Genomic DNA, 22,778 nt, shown 5'->3' with positions numbered 1-22,778 from the left:
TCTATACAGAGTATAGGTATAAGGCCACTCGAACGTTCATAACTGAATGAACTATCCCAACTATTGTAGCCCTCTTTAAAGCGTTTTCCGGTACAGTATGTGTAGCTTCAGATAATACACGATCTACTGCCGCTGAATCTGACAAACCTTTGAGGCACTGCTTCAAATCGATATCCAACGCACACACACACACATTTCGCAGTCTGAGTAGGCGTCAGCTCTTAGGCGAATACAACGAGAGTGTTCGAAAAGGAATAAGCGTCTTCGTCCAATGGAACATGAAGGAGATCGATGCAAAAAATGGAAAATCTTTTACATGGCCTCTGTCTACTATGCTTTTATCAACGACGTATACACGTGACCAAGCTCAGAATGCACATAGTGACATATAGATGACGAGAAAGGTCCGGCAGGTTAAGAACACTCAAAGCAATCGTAGATGCAATACGTCAGTGGTACAAATGCCACTATTATATTCCAGAGATATCTGTCAGTTTCAAAAACTTAATCAAGTTTATATGGAAATGGTGAAAGCGTCTTGAGACGGATGAGTCAGTAAACAAGAAAAATGTCGATGGGAGAAAGCGAGGGAGTAATGCTGAAAAAAAAATGGATTAACTTTCAGAAGATGCCCAATGATAGGAAGTTTTGCAAGATAAAAGATCCCAAACTAAATATTGAGCAAACAGCAATACGCACATCGAAAACTTTCGACCACAGCAGCTCGTAGGGGGTAATGGTGATCAGACATGGCAGACATGGTCACGATTTTCACCGTTTCAAAGGAAAGCCCGAGATCATTCCGGTAGTATGCCAGGACAAATCACAAGACTGTCGAGGATAAATTGAAAATTTTAGTAAAACACCGTGCAACATTCTCCGTATGGATGTCCGGACAAATATGCAGTTAGTACCACAAAGTCAACGTGTCCTACACAGCTATATTTTACAACAAAAGGCTGGCGTTTTATAATTACGTGGATAGTGCAGCGTCTACATCAGTGCATTCAATGATCTGTGGCACCTACTCGCAAGTCAGCTAGCTAGATAATTCAGCACGTAGATCGTAACACGGTCTGATTCGCGGTACTTACGACGTCAGTGTAGAAACTTTTGCTCTGCATGGAGGCTCAGACACAAGGTGAGCGCACCATATCGCAATCGGTCTACTGGAAAGACGAAATGCTATGGCGATCACCAAATGCAATAAGAAAAAAGCTGAGTTTGGACAAGAAAATCTGAACGTGGTACCGTTAACTGAATAGTTCGCGACTAAAACAAACAATCTCTCACCAGCGTACACATTCTATAGTCAAACCCTAGCCATATTACCACCGGCAAAGAGATTACATAGATACACTGCATGCAGTTGATCAGACGCAGATCACAGAAGTAATAGAAAAACAAAGCGTAATACGAGTAAACCCGTCCTGTCGTACCAAATCAACTCATCGGAATTAAATTTAACTAGTAGATTCTCCACAGAATACGATTAGCTCTTTGTAGTTAAATAAACCTATACAACGATGGGCAAAATTTGTACGGACATTGATGGTGCGGTGATCAGAAACAGACTCCTTATCACTCACCCACCATCACTTCATATAACGCAAGGTATAATAACAATAAAATGACTCACAGCATATAGGCAACTGGATCACAGAGAATCAGTCGTTTCGGACGAACGAAAGAAGAATTGATACGGTAGCAAACTGCAGTCGCCGAATCCAACCGTTTTCTACCGAACTGATATTCGATCTAGTCAAGCATTCATAAAACGTATTTATAACTTCTGCTAGTTCCTATTCTGCGCCGATTAATAAATCGAAGAGCAGAGACTGCATTAGCGTGTACTACTCAGAGGGCTGGTGGCAAATCCACGACCGTGGTTCGCTTCAGAGAGAATAAGCAGCGGACGAGCCAAAAAGAAGGGCCAACGCACAAATCGGTCGATCAGTACCTAGTTTAGTCTCTACGCAGTGAATCAAAGCGAAAAAAAAAAAAAAAAAAAAAAAAGATAAAGAATAGAGCTAATTTTATCTGCTTAAAGTGGATATGATAACAGATTAAAAAAAGCAATCGAACTAGTTTTAACGAAGAGATAGTAAAGGCATTAATAATAATAATAGTAAACCTGATAACAGATTACTGAAAAATACGGTAGTCCATACAAAAGTAATACGCGTCAATTACATTGTCCTGCTCGATAACGTCAAGAGAATAATTAACCAAGAAGATACGAGTAGTGCATCTAATGAATTTATAAATTCTTCGTCGAAACACCCGTACAGTTATATCATAGTACTCGTATTATACCGAATTGATTCCAGATCAAGTACGAATGATAGTTTTGTCAAACAATTAGTTTCAAAGCACAACTACCCATTTTAGCATTTTACGAGGAGAACAGTGCAACAATTTTTAAAATTGGGCGCCAAGTGAAAGATCCTATGCACTTCGCGGTCAATTACGATAGAACATTTAAATCAGTCCCAGCAACGGCTCTGAGAACATAATAGCGATAACTGAAATTAAGATCGAAATAATATAGTTTTAGGCGAAGATCGAATGTTTTTATTTTTTTAAAACATTTCATGTGAAGGGCACAATTTTGAAAAGACTAGCTTGTGTGCTTAATCTAGCCTTGTCAATGTCGAAACTACAGCGGACATAGGTAACTGAACAACATCTTGTTAAGCTGTTGTATTGTTAAAATATGCATATACAACATACAAAAGCTTTCTTAACGTACACGAAATAATAAAACATTCAGACGAGGCAAGTAATCAACTATATATTGACAAAATTTCAAATCTGCGTTCCGTTACGAAGTGTAGAGTTTTATAATATTCGAAAGCTGTTAATCTAGACAATGAATGTATCGCCGTGTACCAATGTATCAAAATAAAAAATGTTTTTTTTTTTCTTCTACTATTGGGAAAGACGAACGTATCCCTGCACAACGAGCCCCACCCAACTACCTCTGTGTAGCACCAAATTTCGAGCTTTGGTTATGTGGTACTGTAAATGAAGGTAGATATTTGGCTCTACACATATTGCTTTATATTCTGAAACTATTTTGACGAGAATCAAAAAGCATAGCAACTCGCTTTGTTCGATAATAATTGTTAGTTCAATAAATATCAAGCTTAGCTGTCATCTAACACAGGCCACTTCAATGGAAAAGATCATTCTCTCTTTTCACGGAACTCCCCCGTTTAACCGTGCAGCCCACGTCGTCCGCAAATCACTAAAACGCTACATCCTACATAATAATTGTGCGCTGAAACACGCACACGTGGGTCGTGGCTCCCATCCACATATCCGTGTAGCACTAATTCGGTGCTCGAAAAGCAGATGGCTGCAGTGTCGACCTCTCACGGCGTCCACCCAATATATGTGATACAAGCTTGTTTAGATTGGTTCGGACCAATAACTACGATAATTAGTTAAAATAGGATTCCGGATCATTTTAGGACCTTTTACGAATTGAATTGCTGACCCTAAACCAAATCTGTGCAGCTGTATAAGGAGCTGTAGCTATAGGCTATTTCATTGTTAGAGGCTGTTTACGTTCCCAGCCAAAGACTGACAATGTTCATAGACTCGCACTTCCCAAAGCATGATCTCGAGATTATCATCGAGAATATGCATACTAACAATGGGCCGGTTTTTTTCTGCTAACAAACGCGCGGTTGTTAGCGCCGCTTTACACAAAAATGGGGTCAAGTCAATTCGGCTTTAGGCGTGGTAACGTCTTTAGCAAAGCTGACAAGACGATTCGTCTTTTTTGTCGTCCACTGTACTTAAGTTAATAAGATCCTACAATCAATCAATAATTTACTTAATAAGGTGGTATACAATTCGATACCTTTACCGCTTAGGGAAATAACTATCGTGGCATAGACCGCTATTGTAGTTTGCATTGACTAGCGTTTGTACATAAGCTAAGAGAGTGAATTAGGATTGCGAAATATTACGACCTATCTCATTAGGCCATTTTTCAAGTGAACGAATAAGTATGATTGTTTTAATACTTTCGAATATAAAAATAAAGGTGACACAAAAATAGAAAATCCAAACATATAACCTGATGATAAGAGAACCCTTGCAAAACTGTAGATTTCTCGTATTGTAACAGTTGCACCTATCTGTCCAGATGGATATCTATATATCGACAGTAAAATTATCTTATACTGTTGAACAGATAACTCCTATAACAACAGATGTAAAGCTGCTTTTGCTGATAGACGACATCGAAGCACTTCCAACTAATCCTGGCTGCTAATTAAACGCCTAATGCATAGCATACATGGAGTGTCTTACGTAATTCAAGCAAGAAAACTGAAAAGACTGAAAACCACAAACGGTTATTAAATCTAATCTTTACTCAGCTGTATCTCCTAGCCTATTTTAGCATCAGCTTTCTCAGCAAAACTTTCTTAGAAACGTCAGTGTACCTTCTACGGTATTTCGCATCAATTAACGGAGGTATTTGCCGACCGGTTTGTGTTGAAAAGTACGTGAGTGCTTCAGCAGAGTGTGTAGACTAACGCTCGGTCTGCGCTTCAGAGTTTTGAGGCTGTTTTACGTAGAGCATCAGTTTATTCAACACACTACCGTTTTAACATCATTATATCACACCAAGTAACTATAATCATTAAGTGATAAAAATAAAAAAATCATGAATTGATCGTGCCATTGTGCGCTTTGATCAAATCAGGCAAAGCTGCTTCATATTCGATCATAAGTACATTCAAAAAAGGACAGGTAGCCACCCATCGATCCGCTTCTTTAGAGTGAACGCAGTCAGAGAACGTAGAGCTCATAGCAAATCATCACTTGCTCAAGGTAGAAAGCCTCTAGCTTCGGTCTTGGCTCTCTCCAGCAAATGTACGACAAAGCCTTTTCTAGAATTTTCGGTCGAATTAGTTTAAGCCGATTTCCTGAAATCTAATTTAGAAGATCGTAAACAATCTAGCGTCAACTGCCGAACCCGTGCCATACGGGATCTAGTGCGATACGTTGTCTTAGTTTTTAAGTGCGAGCAAACGCCATACGAGTCTGTATCTGTAGCTGCTAAGCGGCTGCCCTGTTAAAAGTGCGCTAATAGTGCCGCTTGCGCAATTTGAATCAGTTTTCATTTCTATATAGATTTTTTCCATAACAATTTGGCCTTTGTGCAATACTCAAGTGGCTTTTTCTACCACGATCGGAAGGGTTGTCATCTCTTGATATCCGTTGTAGTGTTTGATGCTTTGCATAGTGTTTATTATCGGTGAAAAATCAACGAAACCAACAAACGCTTCAATCGGCCGTCATCAACTACCGCGGCATTGATTAGACTCACAATAAGAAAGGAAACGACAATCACCATCGTAAGAGATATTAGAATAACAAATGTTATTTCGACGACAGAAGCGGGGCATTAACTACAGCCACTTGTATCCACTCTCAGCAACCTTATCGAGGGGCTGTGTACAGCATAAACAACCATCGAACGATAAGAATGAAAAAAGCATCCCTTTCTCGATACCTCTATTACTCGAGACTAGCTTGAAAGACAGAGTTACTAATTTGGCATAAACGTAGGTTTTAACGCTCAGCCTACTTCCAAATTTCTATGGAAGTCGCTGTCCTGCTGCGCATAGCATCTATACAGGTCGCCGAAATGGCGGAGCGGCCGTTTCTCATAATCGATATCTGGCGATTATTCGGCCAGTGCTATCACATAATAACTATATTGTTATTGGGAAAAGGAAGGCTCACATTATCGTAGTGCATGCGCGACTCTAGGGGCTACAGAATGCAGACAGTCATTGCGAAGCCAGCTATAGATAGTAGAGAGACCGTAACCCTGCTGACTATAAACGTAGCAAGATATACAAATTAGAGGATGCGCAAGATCACTAACGGAGATCGAGTTTCAGCTTACTACTGATCCGATAACGCCGGCAGCTATGGTGTCGATAGGGTCACTTGTCATCTATAAAGTCTATTTGCTATAAACGTGCCAAAAAGGGAAGTTCTGTGCACGGATCTTGACAATTTGTCTCTGGAATATCGATGCTTGACTTCGCAGGAGTCCTCGACACTTACAGTTGCACTATGCGACCGAGAAAAGACACTGGCCAGACCACGGGAAGCAGGAGAGTTCATTTTTTTTAAACGTAAAGATGCTGATTGTTCTAACTTTCCGTGCGGTCGAAATCCTAACGTCGACCGATATCACAGACAGAGATTTGTGGCTCAGACATTGTGTAGTCTCTAGAAGGTAGATCGTGACATCATCCGAATGTGCAAAGTTAATGTGAATTAAAGTATTGTACATAACAGAGCTGCTCGTAAGAGCGTTTGTTGCTAAAATAAAAAGAACACAAGAGCCGTTTCGAGCAGGCTGAAATCGATTCTCAGAAAGCTTTTGGAAGAAGCAGTTACGTTTCTTAATGCCTCATCGTTCCCAAGTTACAAAAGACACTCGCCAATGTAGATACTGCAGGAGAACAAAAAAAAAAAAGAGGCACTTATCTCTGTTGAGCTAAGATTTGTCCTCACCGTCGATCATTTCGCTACCGCACCTTGAAAGACGCCACGCACGAATACGCTAGACATCATATAACTTGCCTTCGTATATATTCGTATAACTATAAGTAAGTCTGCTCGTTTTTAAACGTATTATTCTAATAATAGTTGCTAGTCATCAAAGGCATAGTTTCTATTTCTCATACATATATAAATATTGTAACTTTAGGTTAAAATTTAATCAATAATAGTATTGTTATACGATTTTTGAATTTCTGAGCATATTGTTTGCGATGTTTGGCGTTAACCCTGACGTTCAGAGGTACCTGGGCGTGGGCGCCTCACACTGTGTGGGACTATATACGAGTTCTAACAAGTACCACATATTTACTAGTCTATCTATTTTGCGACCGAGCTTATATAACACACATATTCACGTAGGTCACACCGGCTGTACGAAATAACCCGCGTTTGCCATATCTAATGCTACTGGTGTTATAGCAGTGGCAATGTAGGAGCGTGTAGTCGCGCCGCAGTCTTCCTTCGCAGCAAATGCAGCTGCCTCTTCGTGCGCGAGCTAATGACGATAGTTGTGACTGAATACTTGTCTCTACGATCTGGGTAAATTTTCCCACCGCTCTGCCTGCGAATGATGGTCCTAGGACTGGTTGAGAGATAGCCGGCTTTTTCTTCTATCGTCGTTTATATGTTCACCGCACCCAGCGGGGCAATTGGCGGCGGCAGCAGCAGCAGGGCATTTCGCGCAGATTCTACCTTCCGTTGTTGCCAGTCAGTGTTTTGGATCGTATTAGTTGTTGTTTGTAGTTTCTCGTCTCTGGCCAGAATGAGAGGTTTCTGAAAGACGCGAGCGGGTCGGGCAGTTTGCGACGACGACGCATCTTTGCGCCGAAGTCTGCAGGAGTCGAGAACTCTTCGAGTTCTGTTCGTTCTGAGCACGGCTTACGCGCGGGCAGCGAATGTCCCGCACCGACGAGACGGTTGTCGACTTGGGTTGGTGATCTGCTATTCGATGGCGGCCACCGGTGCCGCTGTAGTGCTACTAACTCCTCTCTGGTGACTGCCGGCAGCTGCGACTAGTGACTACTGTTGATGATGGTGGTATTGCGGGAGGGAGGGGCGTTCAGTCCTGCGCACGACAGACTTTAATCGTTTATTTAACAGCAGCAGCCGGCCCTCGCAGGCAAACAGGGAAGCCGCGAGCGACAAACCGGGAGTTGAACAAATGGGTCAACGGGAAAAGAGGCCAGCAGCGTCACATTCTGCAGGAGTAACGCAGTTTACTGGCTAGGTGAACGAGCGATGTGTATGCTATTCAATTGCTAGCTCGGTTACTTATGGTCGATGCAACGGTATAACGGCTGTTAGTGGGATAGTGAGTTGGGTGTACGGTATAGTGCAGTCCTGGCTTTTGTTGACCGCTGGCTGCACGGCCTACTGCCGCCTCCGCCGACTCCGACGCTCGCGGCCAGGCGGAACAACGCTCGATAGGCTAACTTCGAAGCGGAAACACGAGCCCCATATCGCGCGTGATTGGTCACCATCGACGGAGCCTCCCTTTAACGGGGTTTCCCCGTCAAGAAAGTGCTTTGCCTTTTTGTCCGCGTAACTTGTTTAATCAAAACGGAACAGATAACCACTGTACGTATATAAAATAATTGATAGTCTTCGGTGCAGGTAAAGTTCTTCCGATGCGGTCGTATCTGTTCTGAAAAAGCGTTCAGCGCCATGCGCGCAGGATCGTCGAAGGGGCTCGCTTACCTATGTTCTAGCAGCTATGCCAAGATGGCGGTGTACTACTATATGGCGGTAGGCTTGCACTAGTCTGAGTGGTTACCAGCTACGGCGGGGTCACAGCAAGTGCGCTGTAATCTAACGTTTACACTGCTCTCCCCGCCATTATAACTTGCTTCAGCCCAAATGCAGCCAAATGATTTTTGTGATATACACATGGCTTGAAAAAAATCTGAGCTTTGATTTTGATGGAGCGGCGCAAGGTAACAACCATCTAGATGATGCTTGAACTTGTGACTAACACCGATCCTACGCTGCTACTGAACGCTAGGCCGGTAACGAAATAATAAAACGTTGGGTTCTTTTTACAGATACCCATAGCACAAGTTTTATAATAAAACCAGTGAACCTCATGAATTAAGCTGCCGTTCGTCAGTTCTTGGTACACGGTTTGTAAAGTTGTGAAGTTTAGCTATCTTTGCGAAGTAAGAAAGCGAATTAAGCGACAAGAACGCAGAGTGTTACGGTGTACTTCAAAAAAAAAAAGGAAGGAGAAGAAACCGTGTATGACTGATTCTTGTGCCACATAGGATATACCAGTTTAGGTGTATTTCGGTGAAGGTAATCCACTGAGTTAATAACGACTAGATACAATGGAGACAAGTCTGAAACGTGCAGCTACCATATCGAAGGTGCGCGAATTACAACTTCCTTGGACTGAGGAAATTGAAAATGAGTATGACATCCTTCGGGAGATTGGTTCCGGTGATTATGGCAAAGTGTCGCTCGCAAAACACAAAAGCACAGGGACAGAGGTAAATTCTCAACTACGATTTTTAGTGTCTATCAAAGCCTGGAATATTTGACTAGAAACATTTCCGTCTTGTTGGGACTAAATATCATGCAGTTGCATAAAACCCGATTTTACAGCAACCTAGTTTGACACAAGTCGGATCCTACTCTGCACCAAGATAAGGAACCGAAGATCGAGAACGTCACGCTCAACTATTACTCAAGAAAAATAAAAACCGGTTACTAAATCGTTGTAGGCTGTACGCGAAAACGAACGAGTGAGCTCGTTATTATGTGTTAGTGTGACAATAGAAAGTTTAGCATAACTGTACAACATTCACGTGCTTCCCCGCAAACTATTCCCAACAACAACAAAAGTTTATACTTAATTTTTTAAATAAACATTGACTAATCACTCGTTAGGAAAAATACTCAGAAGGTAGTTCATCTGAAAATTTGGTTGTACCCTATCAGATTTATTTGTTTCATAAATTACGTTAATCTCGAAGCTCAAAATCGGTTTTTTTCTTTTATTAGCAAATAAAAACCTTGTCATAGTAATAATGATCGTCGCAATAATTGAAGGGAACCATCTTTACTTACTGATTCATAAAAAAAAGTACACGTTCTACAACCATAAATACCTTCCGGAAAGACTCTATAATTCTGTATTTTTTTTAATATAATTTATTTATATAATTTCCTAATATATATTAAAAAAATCCGAGCGGTATAGAACAGGTTTAAGTAAGAAATAGTTTTTTTTTTCTAATTTATTTCCTATCACTTGAATAAGACGGCGCTTGAATGACGCACCCCCTCAAATGTAGAGTATTCCTCTTTAGACGAGCTAGTTATCTGTGTTTTGATCTTGTATATATTGAAGGGTTTCGTCAAGAGTAGAGGACTAATAAAAATCGAACACATATAAACACTAGTTCCTTCTCTGTGCCTACGAATAAAACTTGAGATCATTAAACGGTAAAGTAGATAGATAAATGTTGTTGATGTACCGTGTTTAAAAAAACTTAATTACATATCTGCCATTATTCTATAAGTTTGCTCTTTAGCAACTTGTTTAACTTTATATAACTTTGTAAGTTGAGACTGAGCCGTATGATCTGATGTCCCTGGGTTTCACTACGATCGTGTGATACCGCGTTCCTTACCTATATATATAACATGTTTGAGTAACACCAGTAAGGTTAGGTTTGATTATGTTTATAATACGAACTGTTTTTGCGATGCTTTACTTCGCAAAGGGATCTATAAGAGATCTGTGATGTTCTTCATTAAAACGTTCGCCATTAGCCTGTCTCTCCTTATGAGAAAGATCTTAAGGTTTAAAATGCGACGCAAGCTTTAGATTGAAAAATGCCTATTGTACATTTCAATTTTTAGGGAAACGATGTCAGTGATAATTGGTTTTATTTGTATACGAGTGTCTAATAAATATGATTACGAAAAGGACATAAGAGAAGCAAAGGCTAAAGCTGCAAAAGATCTTTAAGATAGTCTCACGGTGTCTCTCTTTCTTTTAAAGTATGCCGAACAATCTGTTTACCTAAGCCTATAAAATTTTATTTTTGCTATGTCCTAAGGCATCTACAGAGTTGTGCGGACAAATCTTCACATGATACTGAGTATGTTGTAGATTGTGCGTCATCTGAAATCTTGGAGGGGAACTCTAATTTAAATCTAGCTGAGAAAATGCCGTAAACAATATAGATGCTCTCCGCGTTCACGTTCGTATCACGGCCTGAATATGAGTGTTATTTAAGGACAGGTAGTTTGCGTCCGTAAAAGCCGGGAAAAAAAATATGAGTCAATTGAGTACGATTAGAAAGAAATTGATCTGCTGATCTGATTAGCTATTTAACGGAGCTGACCGCTCGTTTTGTTACGAAGATATTCTGCGAACCACAGAGTTGACCTTCTGTTTCCTCATAGCGCCGCAGTAGAAGATGGCTACATTCTTTTGGGTATATCTATATGTGCACGTATATACCATTCTACTTACGAAATCTCTTATGTAAAACCAGCACCGGTTTTATGCGAATATTAATGGATCCTGTGGCAAGCCTCTGTCATAGAGTTCACTCGTATTCACGATATACATCGCTAGCTTCTACAAGCTACAAAATGTTAATGCAAAGCTAATAATACAGGTCCCTTATCCAGGACTATGAGAAGACGAACGTCGTCAGTAATGTCCTAAATATCAGAACACAAGATTGCTTTTCTCACGATTTTTTTTTACTTCTGTTAGCAATGTCTGAAGGTAATACGTTTAGAGTAAAGCCAGTCTGAAAAGAATAGCTAGAAACGTATTAATCCTCGACATTTCTATTTGTCAGTTCGTAATGTAATGTTTACTTCTAAAACAACAGTTGATATTTCGATTTGCTATAACGAACATAGATATTTTCAACCGTACAGCGTCTAAATGCGTAACGTTTCAATATGTGCCACGGACTGTGCCAATCTCATCAAGGCAAACAGTCGCCCATTGGTTTATAGATAAACTGATGACAAATACCGAGGCGTACGATCTGGCTTTGTAGGCAGCTGTAATAACTAGAAGATGATTTGAATGATTCATTTTAATAGAGGAACGCTAAGGGGCATCTGAAGATCCAATGAGTAGACGTTATTGCGCTAACGGTAGTAGTTTAGTTATATACGATTTGTCTTCTGCAACAGGTGTATGCGGTGAAAATAATAGCCTTTGTTTAGCAAATATTGTTCAGTTTGCTGATGGCTCTTTTTTTTTTTTGAAAGATGGCGCCAAAGTCATATTCCGCTTAAAGATGTACTGATAGCGTCTGTTGTCATAACATACGCGTAGTCAGGTTACACTGATATTCCCCAGTGGGCGTTTCGGACATTTTTTGATGCTCGAATAATTCCAAAGTTCGTTTTTACAATACAAAGCGAGACCATTCTTTTGTACGAAGCCTATTCAACTCATTCGAATTCGATCGAGCGTGCGTGTTTCCTTTTGTCATCATCGCTTTGCTTAATTTCAACGAGAAGTTTAAGACTACATCGTCAATAGAACCTCGTCTATCGCGCGTTCTGATTTCTACTATTCTTCCCAGAAACCTTCATAACGAAATCATTATTCAACCGAAACTGCCTCTAAGTGAGCAAAACGACATCATAGACATCATAGTTTGACCAGTATAAGAAAACACTTGGCCCTACCTTCCAAAGGCTATTAAGTAGACCTGAACTAGGCATTCTTGATCCATTTGATTTCATTCCTGCTACTGACATTCCATCAAAAAACACGGATTATGTAAGAAAAATGGCGTCAGTACAGAAGAAAACACCGTACGCTAACGTGTGTCGCTCTACGCATTGTCCATAGGCCTATTTCAAGAGCGGTAATTCAAAATATCAAATAATAACAGAAGAACTAGAGGACGAATGAAGGGAGAGGGAATACGGAAAAAAGAGCTAACAAATTAATTACAGTTTTCAAGAACAATAACTTTTATGCCAAAAACGTAAGGTGTGTATAAACTACCGTATTATAGAAGGCCTTTTCGTAGGTTATTTCAACCAGGTTTTTAGTTTGTCAAGCTAACAACGGTTTCATCTAATGAACATAAACAAAATAATAGTTCGCGAACAAGTTCAAAACTTGCACCTACTATATATATGTATCGCTTTTCCACTTAAGAGCTGTCAACTTAAAACACTGCTATAGTCTGTGGCCTACCATGTGGCAGGATGGCTAGATTAAAACTTTACTAGTTTTGTGTTAAATCTGCGGTCGAGGTTGCGGAGCTTACGCCTGTATTTATGCACCATGCAGATGATACAAACTACAGTTCGATGAGTAAAATGTGCACCACTGGCTTAAGTGAAACTGAGGCAGGAAGCAACGTCCCTCGTACACAGAATTTAAATTCGTCTTTTATCAAAAGTTCTAGCAAACTTAGCATATGTGTTACATGTTATCTAGCCATATATTTTATCTAATTGATGATACATTTTTCAGGTTATTTTGTTTCATTAACAAGATAAAAGTATTCCTTCGCGGGCCTTTTTTAGAAATAACTTATTCGTTATGGAAATGGTTACAGAATTTGCCCAGTAGGGTAGTACGCTAGTCTGAAAAACGCTACTGCTTGGTGACTTTTGAGCCTTTTCTGTAACACGCCACCACATGAGTTCTTCACTGAAATGTCGAGAGCGATGTCATGCCTCGAAAGAGGTACGCGGTATGGCTTGCCATATCACAAAAATTAGTTCTTGAACTCACCCTTCCTGGCAGTGCTTAGGTTTAAACGTCATTAGCAAACCAGCAACTACGAAGCGTAGCTGTGCCATATATTACGGTTCGCTTTTTCCTTGGATAACATATTTTGCATGTGAATGGCGCCAAGACTTCTGAAAATTAAATAATTATCAAAAAAAAACATCTATCATAATTTATAGAATGAAAAAACGGCATTACCCGCTTCGTATCCACTGAGACAAACAAATAATAATATTATTGTAAGTATTCCGACGTCCTATAACACAAACAAGGAGATCTTTCGGAATGATGCCTTTTTCTAAACCGCATGCGTATATATAGGCGCGTAATTGCGTTTAATAGCTGCCACCGTTGTCAGGAATGCTCCTATATATGTGCCTATCTCATTTTTGATAGTATTGCGCGATGCTTTGAAGACAAAGTTAGAGGGCGCGCAGTTTGGGCGTGAAATCTTGTATTGGAAATTTTAGAAGTTCTAGAATCAGTTTAACGCTTACAGACAACGGGCAATATATATATGTATGCCTGTGATATTTTCTGCCTCTTAGTCAGCCTAGCTTTGGAGACCTAACATAATATATACCAGTAACATTGTTGGGTCACCTTTTGAATATCAAACGCATACAACTGTTTTTCATATAGGTACTGCATAATAATTTAAAAAAGCTTTGTTTGTTTTTAGAACTAAGAAAGTAATGCGTTAATTCAAAAAAGTAACACGGTCCCGCCCACATACTTGAACTGTATAAGCATTCGGAGCTACGTTGCTACTTCCCGTCTGAAGGCTGATGTTAAAAATAGCTCATGCTTTATCAGCTTCTTCGAGGCCGATTGCTTGATCACGTTTACTCTCAACTGACTGTCTTACTGGGCGCCGTTTGACAAAATACAGTGGTCTAGAGACCCTGAATCAAAACTAAACGTAAATTTGCAAGAAGTGGTCAAATCTAGCACTGAACTATTGAATCAGAAAATAAATCAGGAGTAGCGTTTTTGCTAACTAATTTTTCTCCAGTTCTTATCTCCTGACCAATCCAGATCGTGTAATAATATTACTGAGATTTCCCGGATTGTTGAACGCGTATGGGCTCGCTTACAATTTACTAATCAGTGTTGTTCTCAATCATTTCTAGGTGGCTCTAAAAGCAATCCCAAAAGCAACAACACCATTGCGAGATTTTTTGATGGAGTTCCACTATTCGTACTTTCTATCCCCGCATCCCTGCATCCTTGACACCTACGACGTATCATTCGAAACACCTCAATATTACTATTTTGCCCAGGAAGTGGCACCACTCGGCGATCTTTGGCAGGTGAGAGCTATATTGTGTGCACGTAACTAGTACCCCTGAGTCGCGCTAAATTGACGGTGCATTATTCACGCTACCGCTTACAGAATTGTACCTATTCTATGCATTAATTTTACGAGTCGTTCACGTGCTTCACGTTAAACACGATTATATGATTTCTAAGCCGCATCGCAAACATACGTAATGCCTGCGCCTTCGTATGTCTTCAGGTGATCGAACAAGAAGGCGGTATTGAAGAGGCTGAATTAAAAATCGTCCTACAACAGGTCGTCCCTGCTCTCGAGTTTATGCATTCGAAGGGACTCGTGCATCGGGATGTACGAGCAGAGAACATATTGCTCTTCTCGCGAGACCTCAGAAAGGTCAGGGTGCGCCAGTGAAGTATTACTCATTTCCAAAGGTTGATACTAGCATTGTCTTACCACTCGTACTATTATCACCACCGTACGGCTTTCTGCTTTCGCGCTATCTAGTGCCGGTAAAAAATATATTTACGAAACCATTTCGTCAAACTATCTCGATTCTAATTATTTATCAGCTCTTTCTTAAATCATCTTATTAAGCTGAAATACTTGACGTATTCTGGTCGGGTTCTATTGGATGTAACTAGAACATACTAGGTCTCAATTGGACCCCCTTTCTCCACTACAATATATATGCTTAGTGTTGCCCTAAAATCTGTTTCATCAGAATAAAGGATAATCACTATACAGCCTAACGGGCCAAGATTTGAGAGAGGTATTCATTATGAGCAAGATAATGAAATCCTTTCATATATTACTAATGCGAATTTAAGGTATTAGCACTTTTAACATACATCCTTTTTTAGCTATATTATATTATTATAGCTTTCAAACATATACATTTGGCATTTCGCTTTCTGTGTATAACGTATGCTATTGATAAAAAGTATTTCGCGTTATGTAATTTAGGTAAAACTGACAGATTTCGGCCTAACGCGACGGGCTGGGACGTTAGTGAAGAAACGAAGCCGTTCATTACCAACGTGTCCGCCAGAGATATGGGAGATGGTCAACCTAGAAGGGTAAATTTTCCTATTATGTAGTATATTAACGAACAGCAGTTTTGTGAATCCTTAACATAGCAAATTTTTTGCATCGAATTTAGCGCCTTTTATTCCGCCGCATCCATAAAATGCTTATTAAAAGGCATCAGAGATTTTTAGCACTAGCCAAATATACCACGAATATGACCTCTAAGACATACCATTTAAAACCTACTTTCCTCGATTCTAGTGAACGTTACAGCTCCTTAACTTCAAGCGAGAATTGTCATTTTACCACAATGTGTAATAAATAACTTTAGAGCATATATATATATATATATATATATGCAGGTTCCAAAAATATACATACTTTGAACGATTTAGCTTCAACGTTTATGTACGTACTGTTAATACTAAAATTGCAAGAGCATCTACATATAAAATGTATAACTTTTCGTTTTACCACAGATATATTCAAAATTATTATCGTTCTGGTCAATACACTGCTGACAACGATAGAAAAATGATTCATTCGCGAACTTAAATAACGGTTTAGTATTCATTACGTATCCTTGCTATTTTTAAGTCTTCCACTGTTATCAATTTTCTGACGTTGACCTTACTTTAGGATAGCCCTACAAGAAAAAGTTCATTGACGTCGGGTTTGAGAAACGGGCCATGAATTATATGGGACCTCTTTGCCCAACCTACTTGTTTGGAAGATTCTTATCAAGATATGCTCTTACATCACGATGATGACATGCAAGTGCCTCACTCTGTTGGGGATAAAATTTGCTGCCTTACCCAAAGTTTTCCTGAATACACGGTAAAACAGACTGTTGTAGTAACTTAAAGTTATTAGCATCAGTTATTGTACGTGTTGAGAATGGTCCAATTTTGCCTGAAACGTGGTACCTCACTAAACTGACATTACTTACGCGTAACCCGTGAATTTACAGTTGGTTTGTAAGCGCAATTGTGTCGATAAATTGTGATATTTAATTCGAGTTAAGTTTGATCGCTCCAAACAATCTTGACAAAAGAACTGTTAATCCTGTTTATATTTTTCCAGTTACCATCCGCAAAATTATTTTTTGGCCCGGGTCATCTTCATCGTTAGCATGTATCATTACGGAAATGTAACATTTTATTTACAACGTCTTAAAACGCGACAGATGCTTGATTTACTCTGGCCATGACTGGATTGTATTGCAGATGTTTGGGGTATCTCACCATAACTTTTGAGTATTCTTTTTTGGCTGCTATCGAAACCTATTGATGTTTGTCTTCAAGAATATTGGCTATGAACCTCTTGAACAGTTCAATCAACTTGTTCCAAGTTATCTTCTGTCCAATTAATTGTAACTGCGTAAATAGATCTTCCTGAAACTCCTTGCTAGATTGTCTATTCATCTATGCTGCCATTTCATACTCATAAGAGCATTTTCAAATATGTTCCTTTTGTTTAAAAGTTACTCTTGATACATTAATTTCTAAATAATTATACCCTAAACTAAAAGAACAATCCGAAAGTTATAATTTGTTAAGCAGTATATAATTTTCTAGAGACACCTTGCGTTTAGATAAATCCAAATGGCTGGTTTGTTGTAGCCAAATTTATCGTCATGTTTAGCGGACCGACTAAACCATTTGTCATTAAATATCAACCTATTGCTGGCATTTTTAACGAAATTCGACAGTAATGATGAGTACGAGCAACACAGATTCGAGTCATATACCCTCTAGAGCCGTAATTAGCAACCATAGTAGTTCTATTCACTGTAGTGAGCTGTTACTTAACTACCCAACAGAAGTGCCCTATAGCGTCGATCTACCAACACCGACGTTTAGGATTGATACCCGCGTAATTTAAAAACAAGAAAATCTGTGTGTCTGATTGCTATAGAAAATTCAGTGTGTTCCATACTTCTAATAATGATCCACGTATAGATTTAGGGAGTCGTCATTGGTCTAATGTAGTGCACTATTGCACTTACGTGTCGACCTGATACAGTTGTTTCAACTATGCGTTCTGTCTGGTCTTCATCGTTAGGTACCACGTCGAGTTAGGTTCGGATGTCTGGCAGATCGCTATGCTCATCTTTATTGCTCTTACAGCTCATTTCCCATGGGATAAAGCAGATATAACTGACCTTAGGTAAGTTCGTTTGCCTTCGGCTTACTTCGAAGTGGGGTCTGAAAAGAAATCGCAAAGGGATAGGTTAGAATAGAACAGTGAATTCATCTTTGCGTCAGGAGTAGCTGACCTAAAGCAGATCAACTTCCTATCTGAATACCGTGCACTTTACACTGTACAAAGGTGATCGGAAGTTAGGATAGAGTACCCGTTATATTGCTCGAAGGTGTTCGTTAAATGGATTAACGCAATTTTTCGCTGAATCTGAAGACGTAAGTAATTTTTTGGATTCGTATTTAACAGTCTACCCGTTCAAGGGGTTAACAATTCGATCGCAATTAAATGTATTATCACGGACCCACAAAATTATCTTCTTATTGTTGCAAATCATTGAGTAAAGCTAATTGTGAGCTTTTTATTCTTAATGAAGATTTAACGAATTTATTGAGTGGCAAAAACGTAAAACGACGAGAACGCCACGCGAATTCAAACGCTTTACGCCAAGGCTACTGCGAATGCTCCGAAGGTAAGATGCACAAATTATCTAGTCATTAATAACAAAATGATGTGCTAAATAGGACAACGTTTCAGTGTGTGCGAGCAGTGACAGTACGATGTATGTACATTTATGCTTCAATTACTTGGCCTTTTCAATTAATCAATGCCAGTAATATCACAACACAGTTAGCACACATTTAATACTTATCGATTCAGACAGCTAGATCTCGTGTATCTTGCTTTACTTGATTCATTCGTATGTGTTTGTGAATGCTTTAGGCTAATGGAGCAGAAACCTTCGAAAAGATATGAAATCACCGAGGTGAATAAGTACTATGCCGATCGCTGGGTCCTTATCCGACAGGGTAGCCGCTTCGACCTTACCGTCGACGATAGTCGTAAGCTCTGTTTCAGTTTACTCCTATAGCTCTGGATACGGAGCTAATAGATTTTGGAAAGCACCTCTTGTAGAAAGAGGAATAGATGATGCATACGAAATGCTTAGTATATGTTATCAATTTATAGATATATTATGGCCGTCGAGTTCTTAAAATGACAAAATTCTATGTATAACAAAAAAATATAAAAATTATGCTTTGACGTGGGTTGCCCTCTTTCAGCCGGACAGAGTAGCGCCAACCCAAACCTCCTAAGCCCAACATATCAAGCGGAATTCCTTGCCGAACAACGTAAAAATTCCTTCAAGGTACAAAAACGAGCGTCGTCCGTATATCCTGAAGCGACATATTGAAATACAAAAAAGCAATAGTAACGTTGCTTAAATAAATTTATTCGATAGATTAGTTTGAGACGCGGCCGCTGGTTTGATGCCTGGAGCGTATAGGTTTGGATGTCAAACTTGTATTTTTTTATGATCACACTATTCCTTGTGGAACGGTGGAATCTGCTCGTTTTACTACCGTTAGATTGAAATTTGTCGCGAATAAGCAAACTGGCAAAAAAACATTATTTGCTGTTAGGTTTTTCCGATATAGATTAAATTACATTTCTTTTGTGTGTATGTGTACGTTTTCGTTGACAGGGTGGAACACTTCCACGTTTAAGAGAAACAACTCCCTCAGCCAGATAGGGCAGAAGGCCTCAGAGGGAGCCAGATATTCCGGATAACCTATTCAAATGTACCACGAAACGGGAACTGAATCATCTTCCCGCAAAGGCTCTGGCCCTAACAGTCGCTCAACTCATCAAAGCCTACACTTATATATTAAACAGTCCATTACCATTAAAGGTGACGTAATCTGTATAGGTGAACACATATATATTTAAAGACAGGCCAACTAGTTGTACGTAACTGATTTGACATTCTTCTCAGGTATGCTCCCCGTTTCACTTTTGATGAAACAAGATGATCATCGTCATGCTTTGCTGGGATGGAGCTCTACTTCGATAAGACGATCGTTTCCAGTGGTTTTTATCAGATATGTGTTCGACCTTCTAGTAGGCCGTCAAACGCGCACGTTAGGGAATCGCGCTGGTAGTTAGACCCCGTTAAAGTCAGTCATGATGTTTTTCTTATGCCATGCACATTCTATACGTAATATTGCCCGTGTCTCGCACAATCTCATACCGTGAAGTTGAATGATATCGAGTGATTAATACAGCGGAACACAGCCTGTCTACAAGTGATTAATAATATGTCTATGTGCCTTTTCATGCGATACTATCCTCATAACAAATATGTATTGTAGAATTTTAATTAAATTCGCTCCGATTATCGAACGATGACATTGAAGCTAGGTACATTTTATGGTCCATACAGCGGTTTCAGTAATAAAACTGATGCCCTGTACCTGCGTTTCCAAAGCTAAGTTACAAACCGTTGCTCATCAGAGTTGTACCCTGTACGTTATCCAGAGAACCGAGGAGACCGAAAGTATAAACAAAAATTACCTAATAATAAAACTTTCATAACATCATCCTGTGACGAAGGACAGAGAACTTGTTTAAAAAGAAAGAGGAAAACGGATAAGAATGAGCTTGTCCATAAGGCAGTTGTTTTGTAGAGCTTTGTTCAGTAGACAGATGGGTCTATGGTAAAAAATCGCTTTTCTCGCATTTTGGCAACTCAAGTGATTCCTTCACCGGTTTACAAAGCGCGATACATAGGGTTCATATTGTCGATGCTGTTGTGCGCTAGCGCAGTTCCCTCTAAGGTGCATCCTTCGATTTCTAAAAATCAACGGTTCAAATCCACCAAACACCTGGAAGACGCACTAGAGACATTCATTGCTTTAATTACATGTTGTCGAAGTTCGATTCTTAGTATGATTGTTATCACCATAATAAACCGCGACAATGATCATAGTGTAGAAAACGTCGAATAGGCGGGTAGGCGCTTGGAGGAGCCCTGTTTATCAATCTTTCGGAGTGCGTCATGCTAAAATAAACGCACTCGGGGAGTTGGACACTGTTTACATAGAAATAGCGCAATAATCCAATGGCATATAAATAGAACCACTGTAACAAACAAAACAAGAACGAATAGAGTCGCAATAAACCGTTCCATACTACCTCACTTGGGGTCTCAATGTGTGATTCTGGCGTTTTCCATCATATTTTATAGAATCTTATATGGATGTCTTTATCTGTGTTCTTATGTACAAAATACTTAGTCGTCAATAAGGCGTCTAACGGGTAATTATTGTAACAATTATTGTTGCTGATTAATGTCGAAATGTCGTACATTTTTCGATGATAGCAGCGTTGCACGTACTGCTAGAAATATTATGACCTACGAACTATTACGAGAAACAAAAACATAAAAAACAGATAGTCTGTACGTAGTAGTTATACGGTGACAGGTTTTCACTCGACCAGATCAACGAAGGAAAAACAGCTTCCGAGCATCGTTTGAAGACCCGTCAACGAACGCTTATATATTTACAGTGTATAGTTGCAAAGTTCGGCTAAAATGATCCCTGTGATGGTTACGAAACTTCGGTTTCATACCATCTGACGTACTTTCCCGGAGCAATCAAAAGGGAAGACACTTGGTTTTATCTGACATCATTAAATAGTACAGACAAAATTAGGCCTTCTGCAAAAATACACGTCATAAGGATTGAATCTTCCATATAGTCGCCCTTTACTGAACCTACACAAATTATCCAGGATTGGTTTTGTGACACATATAATTTTCCAAACTATTGTTGTTTGCAAGCCGTTTCCAGGACCACGCACCCGATGTGACAAAAAGAAACTGTTGTACAGCAGCGTACCGAAACCGATCAGACGAAAGGCATTTTTAAATATATGAAGCTACTGATTCCTATCGCCTGACCAATCCTTCGATAAGAATTGCGTCATTCAAATCATCGTCCAGTATAACTGAAATTCTTTTATCATTTCGATCTTTTCTTGTTAGTGTTTAGCTCGGTGTAACTTACGATGTTTCGCCCGCTTGGTTTGAGCTGCGCAAGCTGGTTTGCCATTTCAAAGCTATTAAAAGTAAAATATAGCACAACTGGTCAGGTAAAGCACTACATTTATGACCGTTGTCTAGTTCGAAGTGCGTCTCCTCGCAGGTTTTCAAAGTCGTTTGCGAAGCTCTTTGTTTCTCGAAATTAGATAGTTCAACTTCAGACACGCCGTTATTTCTACTAACTTTTTTTTAGTAACTTTGTTCGATAATAGGGAAAGCACTAGCTGACTGGAAATTGGATAAGTTGGTGGCGGTTGTAGTACTGCAAGCCAGAACGACCAGCGCATTTCTCAGTCTGCTCAGATGAGCAAATCTATTTGCGTAAATAATAATAACTCAATATATATTAAAATGGTTGATATGACGCAGAACCTCAGCTCGCACCTTGTTACTTGGATTCCTGATGCCTTTCGTAAGAAATAGAGTGAATGCATCTCTGATCTCACTTACTTCAGTCATTTCAGTTTTTATAGGTTGTGACTTCAGAAACGAAAAGAATCTTGACCATTCCGCGTATCATAGTTCTCTGTAACGCTTCATTAACTACCGAATGTATGGCATTTCATGTCCATCCGAATCCAATATGGCGGCACCTTAGCAGGACGGCGGAATTTTTCTTCAGAGGCTGAGTTGCCGTTAAAGCGTGATGCTGTCAGTTAGTCGAAGATGGATGAGCGTTTCCGTCAGGTCCGCAGAGCTAGTTGTAAACAATTTGGTTCCATATAATAGACATTCCAGTTTTTGGCATTTTTTAAAAATAGCCTTGGCCGTTCGATTTTGCCTTACGAATACTCTTGTACGCGCTCTAGTTTTTAGCTTTCACAGTTAGTAGTCACAATAGCAAAAAAAAAAACTATCCAAGAGCCTCGCTGCAGAAATACAATACGACTATCGTACTTGAGAGGCTTCGCTGACACTTCTGCGATCACCTGTATATTCTAGACTTTCTCAGATTGTAAAATATTGCACACGTATTCGAAACTTTTAATGGCTTTATTACCTTATATATCGTATGCATATTTTAACTGCCGCATATATAGCTCACTGAC

General features: G+C 39.6%; 2 protein-coding genes across 4 annotated transcripts in view; one reads left to right on the top strand and one right to left on the bottom strand.

Moving 5' to 3' along the window:
* Positions 1-7,756: 7,756 nt before the first annotated feature.
* Positions 7,757-20,843, top strand: LOC111263482 (serine/threonine-protein kinase SBK1). 3 transcript variants are annotated; one of them, XR_002682257.2, is made up of 10 exons: positions 7,757-9,089; positions 14,470-14,649; positions 14,856-15,008; positions 15,579-15,691; positions 17,706-17,810; positions 18,220-18,315; positions 18,567-18,685; positions 18,908-18,993; positions 19,330-19,536; positions 19,621-20,843. XR_002682257.2 is itself a non-coding variant. In XM_022838599.2 (9 exons), the coding sequence occupies exons 1-9, from the start codon at positions 8,928-8,930 to the stop codon at positions 19,375-19,377; spliced, it is 1,062 nt and encodes a 353-aa protein (XP_022694334.1). In that variant the 5' UTR covers positions 7,757-8,927; the 3' UTR covers positions 19,378-20,843. The 3 variants fall into 3 exon arrangements, 2 of the variants coding, with proteins under 2 accessions (XP_022694334.1, XP_086825786.1); XM_022838599.2 differs by having other exon boundaries at positions 19,330-20,843; XM_086969660.1 differs by lacking the exon at positions 7,757-9,089 and adding an exon at positions 11,904-12,211 and having other exon boundaries at positions 19,330-20,843.
* Positions 17,749-22,778, bottom strand: part of LOC111263480 (uncharacterized) — a 45,661-nt gene continuing 40,631 nt past the window's right edge. Inside the window, exon 12 of the mRNA XM_022838589.2 lies at positions 17,749-17,848. The gene's annotated coding sequence lies outside the window, so the exon portion shown is untranslated. The remainder of the gene's footprint in view (positions 17,849-22,778) is intronic.

This window comes from Varroa jacobsoni, unplaced genomic scaffold (assembly GCF_002532875.2).
Source record: "Varroa jacobsoni isolate VJ856 unplaced genomic scaffold, vjacob_1.0 scaffold_770, whole genome shotgun sequence".
Classification (NCBI taxonomy): domain Eukaryota; kingdom Metazoa; phylum Arthropoda; class Arachnida; order Mesostigmata; family Varroidae; genus Varroa; species Varroa jacobsoni.
The sequence above is the reverse complement of the archived record's forward strand: the minus strand, read 5'-3'. Positions and strand labels throughout refer to the sequence as shown.

Excerpts from the sequence above, each read along its gene's own strand:
- LOC111263482 (XM_022838599.2), top strand. The coding sequence starts at position 8,928 with ATGGAGACAAGTCTGAAACGTGCAGCTACCATATCGAAGGTGCGCGAA. Across the intron at positions 14,650-14,855 it reads CACTCGGCGATCTTTGGCAG|GTGATCGAACAAGAAGGCGG; the intron begins GTGAGAGCTATA and ends GTATGTCTTCAG. Across the intron at positions 15,692-17,705 it reads GAGATGGTCAACCTAGAAGG|GTACCACGTCGAGTTAGGTT; the intron begins GTAAATTTTCCT and ends CTTCATCGTTAG.